The sequence below is a fragment of the Amyelois transitella genome, chromosome 24 (assembly GCF_032362555.1).
Source record: "Amyelois transitella isolate CPQ chromosome 24, ilAmyTran1.1, whole genome shotgun sequence".
NCBI classification, from domain to species: Eukaryota; Metazoa; Arthropoda; class Insecta; order Lepidoptera; family Pyralidae; genus Amyelois; species Amyelois transitella.
The window spans coordinates 5,221,794-5,230,767 of NC_083527.1; the positions used below are offsets into that span (position 1 = coordinate 5,221,794).

At 32.9% G+C, this 8,974-nt stretch overlaps 2 protein-coding genes across 2 annotated transcripts; one reads left to right on the forward strand and one right to left on the reverse strand.

Annotated features, from left to right (window-relative positions):
- Positions 1-138: 138 nt before the first annotated feature.
- On the reverse strand, positions 139-1,296 carry LOC132903352 (uncharacterized). The gene is made up of 2 exons (XM_060951414.1): positions 1,269-1,296; positions 139-524 (listed from the first exon to the last, which is right to left on the reverse strand). The coding sequence occupies exons 1-2, from the start codon at positions 1,294-1,296 to the stop codon at positions 139-141; spliced, it is 414 nt and encodes a 137-aa protein (XP_060807397.1).
- LOC132903283 (uncharacterized) lies at positions 141-8,974 on the forward strand. The gene is made up of 2 exons (XM_060951159.1): positions 141-4,306; positions 4,658-8,974. Exon 2 carries the CDS (start codon positions 4,665-4,667, stop codon positions 7,095-7,097), a length of 2,433 nt encoding a protein of 810 aa, XP_060807142.1. The 5' UTR covers positions 141-4,306; positions 4,658-4,664; the 3' UTR covers positions 7,098-8,974.

The following is an 8,974-nucleotide window of genomic DNA, read 5'->3' on the forward strand; positions in this document are numbered from 1 at the left end:
TTTGTTTGTAAATCGATGATGAAGGAATCGAGTTTCGAAACTCAACGATTTACTGTGGGCATCCCTTTCGATACTAGTTTGGGGACAACGTCCAGAGGGCACCTCTATCTTTCCGAAACGTCAAGTTACTATGGAGTGTCACCCCCCTGGGTGCCATCCTTCTATTGCATTATTTGTTCGGTGGCGTTCGCCATAAACCGACCAAATTCTATGATAATCACCCTTCATCCAGTATTTATCGAAATAATCTTTAAACTTAATTATAGATTCGCAATTCTTCTTCATTTCGTTTTGAATATACGCCCATCCTGAAACAATTTCATTTTCTGGAAGCAATGCCAAGTTGGCGCATAATGAAATTATTCTTCTGTTGCGTTTGTCTTTAGTTAAACCCAGGGTTTTTGCTTTGCGCCACAAGCTGTTCACGTAATGGTAGTAGCAACCTTTGACTGTAACATTCAATGTTTTCAACGCTTTCATTGTGCCTTCTTCGAAATCTATCGTGACTTTAGCAGGCTTCCACTCTGGAATTTGGGACCCAATTAAATCAAATAAAAGTGAGTAAGCTTTTTTGGTCCTGTGACTCATGAAAGCGTACACCAAAGGGATGACATTCGTGTTATTTGTATCACTGCCGATGTCTCCGTGAATTGTAAAAAGTTGCTGAAAAGGTGTCGGACATGATTTAAAGGTCCCATCCATAAAGATGTGTTTAATTTTTTTTATAATTTCTCGGGCATCATTTGAACAAAACACTAATATTCTCATTTTTTTATGACTGTAATCAGCGAGTAAGAAATCTGAAAAAGTACTAGGAACTTCGACTTCCTCAACAGTCTTTGCATTTATTTTTTTTACGTGTGCTAACTTATTTCTCCTTCTGTAAATGCGTGACTTCATTTCACAAAATTCAGGTACACTCTTAGAAGCTAAATGCAGGCCTTGATTTTTTAATGTAATTAAAGCTCTGTTGTAGACCCTAGGAGCTGGTTCTCTTCCCGTAGCTGCTTCTTCGCAAGCATTATTTAAAATAACATTGACTGTATTTCGTGTTTCATCTGGATTACATTGACCGCAGTGGGGTTTTGATTGTAAATTATTAGTGAAGTCCTTAAACAAAAGCAATGTTTAAAAAATATAGGAATTCATGAATTATTTTGCTTGTACATTAAAACTATTACAAATAAAAATACACATACAACACCTATAATATGTAAATATACGTACAACAATTATCATTATGTACATATAAAATAACCAAGACTTACCATATTCATTGTGACGGAACCGGTACATTTTAAACTTTTATAATTTTTACACCGCCAAATGCTGTGGCCATTTTTGTATTTACGCATAGAATAATATTGATGTCCTTCTAATTGCAGAATCCTTCCACGACCGCTTTTTAATAATTTCACTTCTTTAGACATTATTCCGAAAATATAAACAGTAAAATAAACAGGCACCACGAAATAAACATTGCTACTGCAGAGCTGAACAGCGTAATACTACCATTTTGCGAAACATCTACCCTCAAAATATAACAAAAATCATGTACCCTCAAAATAAGACAACAGAACTATGACCACACTCTTTCTGGGGTGGGGCATTTAGTTAAATATTTATAATACTAAACTTATTATGCACATACCTAAGTGCTATAGGCATAGATGCATTTAAGGAAATATACCAGTGGACGACTTCCGGGTGATATGACAATGATTTGTATTATGTATTTAAACTGTTTGTATTGTTTACTATTAATTTACTTGCAGTCGAATTTTGACGTTTACTATATTATAATAATACTTAAATAATAATTATACCTACAAAATATACCTAAAAGATTTTCATTTTATAATTACCTATACAATGTATGTATTTGTGACCAATATCTATTATATCGGTACTTAATGTTCTTGCTTCTCGATTAATAATAATAATAAGTTAACGGATCGAACTAGTGAGAACAAACATTCTCACTAGTTCGACGGTCGAACAAATGAGAAAAAAAATTCTCACTAGTTCGACGATCGAACTACTGAAGAAACAGCTGATCGATCGCTCACCATTAGCGGATTGTTTACATCTACGCGCTCGCCGCACGTAGCAACAGCACAAACTCCCTCCGCTTGAGGTATTAATGATACTTCGGTTACGCTCACCTGCGCCTCCGCCATCATTGTACATCGCGACTGTAAAGGTGGTGTGTTAGGAGACTAATTGATAGACCGAATGATGAGTTAATACTGAATTATATTTCATACAAATCACTTATAAATAGGGTTACATTGTCTTACCTCTACATCTCCCTCGCAGGAGAAATTAAAATAAAATACAGTTTTATTTTTATTTTATCGAAATATGAATTAATAGAAGTTTACAATCCACTGTATTAAAACTACTTATTTGTAGGTACCGTGCACGGTTTGGTACAAGAATTAAAATTAGTTAATATTAATTATTGACATATTTTTTTTTTTTTTTTTTTTTTTTTTTTTTTACATAATATTTTGTTATAGTTACTTATTTATTTTATTAATGGAACTCTTGTGTTGTTACAAGTGCAGGCTAAAAATAGATTAAGCTTATACGACATTACAGTATACAATGCAATTGCAAATATTTCTAAGTACTTGTTAAATCATATGGTTGATTTTCTATAACAAAGAAAATAAAATAAAAATGTTACTTATGTTCTTTTAATTATAATACTAATAAAAGTATAAATGGGTAATATTTCCTTTTATTTTTACTTAAAGTTATATCTTACTACACGTACCCAATACACAAACTATGCTCTACAATACAAGTACAGGCTAAAAATAACTTTCGCTGACCTGACACATTCTTTATACAATGCAATCACTAAGTATTTTATGAATCATTCTGACTGTTACTCATCTCTGTAGGCTCATGATAAAGTTTAGTTCTATTTTTATGTACTATATCTATTTTATTATTTTTTATAATTTCAACATTTGGAGGAATTTCCTTTACAACCTTATAAGGGCCAGAATAAATACTTTGGAGTTTATTACCTGTTTCGTTCTTTAATAAAATAAGATCGTTTTCTTTATAAATAATAGAATTGCTATTTCGATCATATTTTTCCTTCCTTCTATTTTTACTTAATATTAAATTATCCCGCGCTTCTTTCTGAGAAGTTTGTATCCTGTATCTTAATTCTAAGGGATAGCTATCTACATTATACAATGGGTCTACGTAATCCTTTGTGAGGTTTGACGGTAAAACACATCTCTTACCGAATACGAGCTCAAACGGTGTAAACTTAGTCTCACTGTGAACGGAAGTGTTGTGTGAAAAACACCAAAATGGTAACCATGTACTCCAAATCTCAGGATGTTTTTCACATTGGATACGTAGATAATTACCTAAACCCTTGTGAGTGTTTTCCAAGCTACCCAGTGTCTGATGATGATAGGCTGTTGACTGCAACTGGTCTATATTCATAAGTTTACAAACCTCTTTGAATATTGATGATAAAAACTCTGTTCCTCTATCTGTGGCTATCACCTTGGGAATGCCATACCTCAATATAAAATTATTTACGAACTTTTGAGCTATTTCCACACTACTTTTTGTTACCATAGGATACGCTTCAACATATTTTGTTAATTCACACTGAATCGTGATTATATATGAATAATTGTTTTCATCCCTATCTATAGGTCCTACACTGCCCTGCTAAGCGCAAAAGCGGTATCTCAAAAAAAATCGTAAAATTGATTTTTATGCCATCGGATAGCTTTAAAAAATACGCATCTACTGGACTAAGCCATTTAGCACTATCTTGTTCAAAACGTATGAAAAAACCTTAAGAAAGATTTTTCTATCTCAGTTTTACCATATATCACTAAGGGTGTTAGAGGTATATTAATATTACGTAGGCAACCAGCCGCAAATTTAAATATCGCTAAAATTCTTAAATAAATACACAACTTTTGCTTAGCCGATAAGCGGTAAGTAGGATGAGTAAAATCAGTAATGAGTTACCGCTATAATGCTTAGTATTTTAATGCTTGCATAATACGCAAACTGTTTTGAATTAGTGAGATACGGTTGCAATAGCAAAATTAAATTAGCCCTTATGGTTTTACTGGATAAGATCGAATTTCTAATACATTTTACAGTGATTTATCCCTGCCCTTGGCAAATTCGTTCGCAAATTCGTGTCATAACTTGTTTGTTTTTGTTGTGAAGAGGTCATGATATTTGTGCAAAATTGAGAAAAAAACTGTAAATTAAGGTGCTTAATGGGGTCACTTCATACATTGACATTCAGGTAAGTCCTATTAAATATTATTTTAGCATTTTGTAACCATAATCATTGCAAAATTAGAAATTTTGTGTTAAACTTTCTTGCGGTTGGCGTGCGCGCCCTCGTACGCATTCGTACTTAGCAAAATTGACCTTGATCTACCAGAACATAAAGTAAATTATTTTTAATCATATTTTCCCAGCCATACGGTTATTGTTGTTCCGATGATAATAAGTTGATTTGCACTTTACATTACGTAAGTGCAATATTTTAATTTATTTCCCAAATATATAATTTGTATTATGTTTGTTAAAGATAACTAAACGTTTTTGATGAATAAAATAATTCAGTTATACTTATTAAATATTGTTACAGATAAACCATGTCGCAAAGAAATACGAAAATGATGATGCTTTTAGCACAAAAAAATAAGGCGTTGAGGGAAAAGTTTAAGGAATCCAAACAATTACAACGTAATATTAAAACGATCGATCCCGACTTTTTTCCTACTAGTGATTCAGATGATGATCCCGCATTTTCAAGATTCAACAGTGCTGATCAATTACTAGCTCCGATTCTTCCTTCCTCAAATGGTTTCGACTTTGAAGATTCACATTTTTTATCGGGTCCGTGTACATCAAACGTTGATTATTTCGCTATGCATCAGGATGATCAAAACACAGAAATCGGGAATAACAACAAATCCCCTAACTCGTTGATCACATTGACAACTGTGCCAATTATTGAACATAATGATTTAAGTGACATATCATCGCCAGGCTTTTGTTTTAATACACACAACATACACAATGTTTTTAATTGCGGTAATCCAGAACCTTTGATCACAGATACTATTGAAGATCAACAAAGATCCTGTATTTTTCAAGATGATACAGAAAAAATATTGATAACTGCTTCCGATAATACTATTTGCACTTCTGAATCTCTTAGGAATAATTCAAATGTGATAAGTGTTCAATACGAAAAATCTGTTGAGAATTCATCTCAAGGACACGAAGTGACACCAAATGATAATCTTAGGGACACCGAGAATCTGACACAAAACGAGATAGCTGATGGAAATACACATAATCTTACAACTTATACTAAGGCCGGTACAATTAGGAAAAGAAAAAAACACGACCAACCTCTCAAAGTCAGAAATGAAGTGAAAAAAAGTGAGATTAGAGAGAAACATAACGTTAAACCACCCTGTCCTGCTTCATGCAAAAAGCAGTGTATCCAAAATATATCGGAAGAGCAGCGAAAAATTATAAATGAGAGCTTCTGGAGTTTGAATGACAAAGAGAGGAAGGCTTATATGCTGCATCACACCTCAGCTAAATCTGTGAAACAAAGAACAGTAACAAGATTTGAATCAGAGGAGTACAGAAAAAAAGTAAGCTACAGTTATTCACTTAAGGACGTGCTCGGTACAAAGTATGGAGTATGTAAAACCTTCTTTTTGACAACTTTGGGCTACAAATCATCTAATGACAAACCTTTACATACGGCTTTGGCCAATTCTAACGACACGGTTGCACCACCAGTAGACAAAAGACTGGGAGCTACTCCTCACAATAAAATTGAATCTACTCCTATTAAGGAACATATAATGAGCTTTGAGCCGAGTATATCTCATGACAGGCGTGAACACGCTCCCAATCGCTTATACTTACCCAGTGATTTGACAATCAGTGCGATGCATAAAGACTTTTTAGAAAAAAATCCGTCTTGCAAAGTATCTTACGATAAATATCGAGAAGTAGTCGCAGAATTAAATATTTCTTTTGTAAAGCTTGGCCACGAAGAGTGTGAGGACTGTGAAGAGTTCCGTTTACACGATGATACACATACCAAAGAAAACCTTAAAGAAGACTGTCTAGGTTGCACGAAGTGGAAAAGTCATAACAAACGGGCATACATGTCCAGAGAGCAGTATAAATTAGACAGTGAGCTAAATGAAACTGATACTGTTGTATATTCTGCTGATTTACAAAAAGTTATCATGCTGCCCAGGATAGACATGTTCAAAACTGCTATTTTTACTCATAGGATAGTGGTTTACAACGAAAGTTTCGTGCCAACTGGTCAAGGCCGAAAAGATTTGAGTGTTTTTCCTGTACTATGGTATGAAGGGTTGTTTGGACGTTCCAAAGCCGAAATTATAAGTGCATACTATCAATTTTTTATTTTTCATCGGGATAAAAAAAATATCATACTATGGGTTGATAATTGTTCCTCCCAGAACAAAAACTGGACGTTTTTTTCTTTCTTAATTTATATTATAAATTCTAAGGATATCAACGCCGACAAGATTGTCATCAAATATTTTGAATCCGGCCACACCTTTATGTCAGCTGATAGTTTCCATCATAGGGTAGAGCTGTCCATAAAACGCATGAAAAACAAAATTTATGATTTCGCAGATTTTTCTCAGGCAGTTAGCACTGCAGGAAAAAATGTAAAACTTAAAGAGATGAACATGCAAGACTTTTATGACTGGGATGATTATACCACACAATATGCACTGTCTCGAATTAAACCGCGTCCATATGTCAGCGAAATGGTTGAAGTTGAAGTTAAAAGAGGCAGTTTTGATATCACCTACAAAACAGGATTCGATCAAAATGCAATTACTGCTAGCATTATAGGAAAAAAAATTTTAAAAAGTCATGTCTTGCCTCCACCAAAAAAGAAAACTGCTCCGGAAGGAATTTCAAGAAACAAAAAAGAAAATATTTTGAAATCTTTTCAAAATATAATACCACAAAATAGAATGTCCTTTTGGAGAGAACTCCCTACTTTTGACTAATAAAATTCCTTCCAAAAACCGTTTGTTTTTAAATATTTTTTTATGTAATTTCAAATTTTAATAATAAAAAAACGTTATATATATACTTTAATTGTTTTTTTTTTCAAATAATACATATTTTATTCGATAGAAAATACATTCCTTTTTGTATACACACATGTTTGAGAAGAGCTAACGAAAAAGCGGTATCTCAATTTTAATTCTATAGTTTACTAAGCGGTGTAACCGTATCTCATGAATAAAGTACATTATTATACATTTTTGATAATTTAACTAATGTGATAACAAATACACCCTATATAATATATAAATAATATTTAACAAATAAAAAAAACTATACATAAAGTATATATATAACTATTTTTACATAACTTCAATTATCTCAAAACTCGCTTTCTTTGAGTTACCGCTTTTGCGCTTAGTTGGGCAGTACAGTATCAAGGAAAATTTTTTCGAACGCTGAATTAGCAGTTGTCGTCACTACCATGGGCTCTTTTATATAATGTGAAGAATGCTTCATTCTCTGACACTTATCACAACGTTTTACGAATTCCTTTACGTCATTTTCAAGCCCTGGCCAATAGTAATATTTTTTAATATTTGTGAACATCCTTCTAACGCCTGCATGGCCACTTGTAGGCAAAAGGTGGAAATCATTTAAAATAATTCGTTTTTCATCTTTATCTTCTATCCTTTTTATATCATTTAAAACACACAAACGTGGTCCGGACCAATTCTTTATGTCTTTTATAGCGCTTACTAATTTCTCAATAAATAAACAATAATTCTTCTTCTTAATAAAACATACTTCACTTATGTCATTACTTTTACATAAAACACACAGTTCTCTCGCAAATTCGCCTGACGAAATTTGTGATTGAGAATCTGGATTAATAAAAATACATTTTTTCTCTTCAACATATAATAATGTGTTCGTTTTACTACTCTTATATCTCATTCTTCTTAAAAATTGCATGTCTGTAACACTCGCAAATCTTAACTCTATAGATCTCTTGGGTTTAATATGTGTTTCTATGACTCTCGGGTGATCAGTCCAATCGTCAGTAGGTACCATATTATTCCCAGTATCTTTATTTTTCTCATTCTCACGTCTTTTCTGTGCCCGTGTCATAACATTCACCATTTGTTCATTCATCTCCTTCAATTCATCCGATGATAGAATAGAATAGAATAGAATAGAATAGAATAGATTTATTTTCAAAATTGGATACAAGGTATCACTTATTGACGTCACATAACTTAAATCTAATTATAACTACTACCGCTTCCAAAGCGCATGTGTAGAAGAAGCGGCGGAACAAACTACACTGCAGCATTTTCATAGGACGTCAATTTACAAATATAGATCTCTTAAATCTAAATCGTGGACGAATGCACATTGTCTACATTAAAAAACATGTATGAATGTAGAACTGATTATGTCAATATGAATATTTCGTCAAATAAAATAAATATAAAATAAAATATGTACATACTGTACAAATTATGTCAAGATCATGTCAAAAATACACAAGCATTTAAGAGGCCATTATGTCCAGCTCGGGCCACACATGTTTATCATTAATATAATCATCCGTGCTGTAATAGGCTTTCCTACAAAGCTCAACTTTAATATACTGTTTGAATTTTCTGTCATTCATTTCAAGAACACTTTTTGGTAATTTATTATAAAATCTTATACAATTAATCAGAAATGATTTCCCTACCTTAGCCAGCCGATGTGCTGGGATCGACAACTTGTAATTGTTCCGCAGTGATCTACTAGTACATTCACCTACTTTTTTGAAAGAGTCTAAGTTTTTCCTAACATGCATGATGTTATCGAATATGTATTGGGAGGGCAAAGTTAAAATATT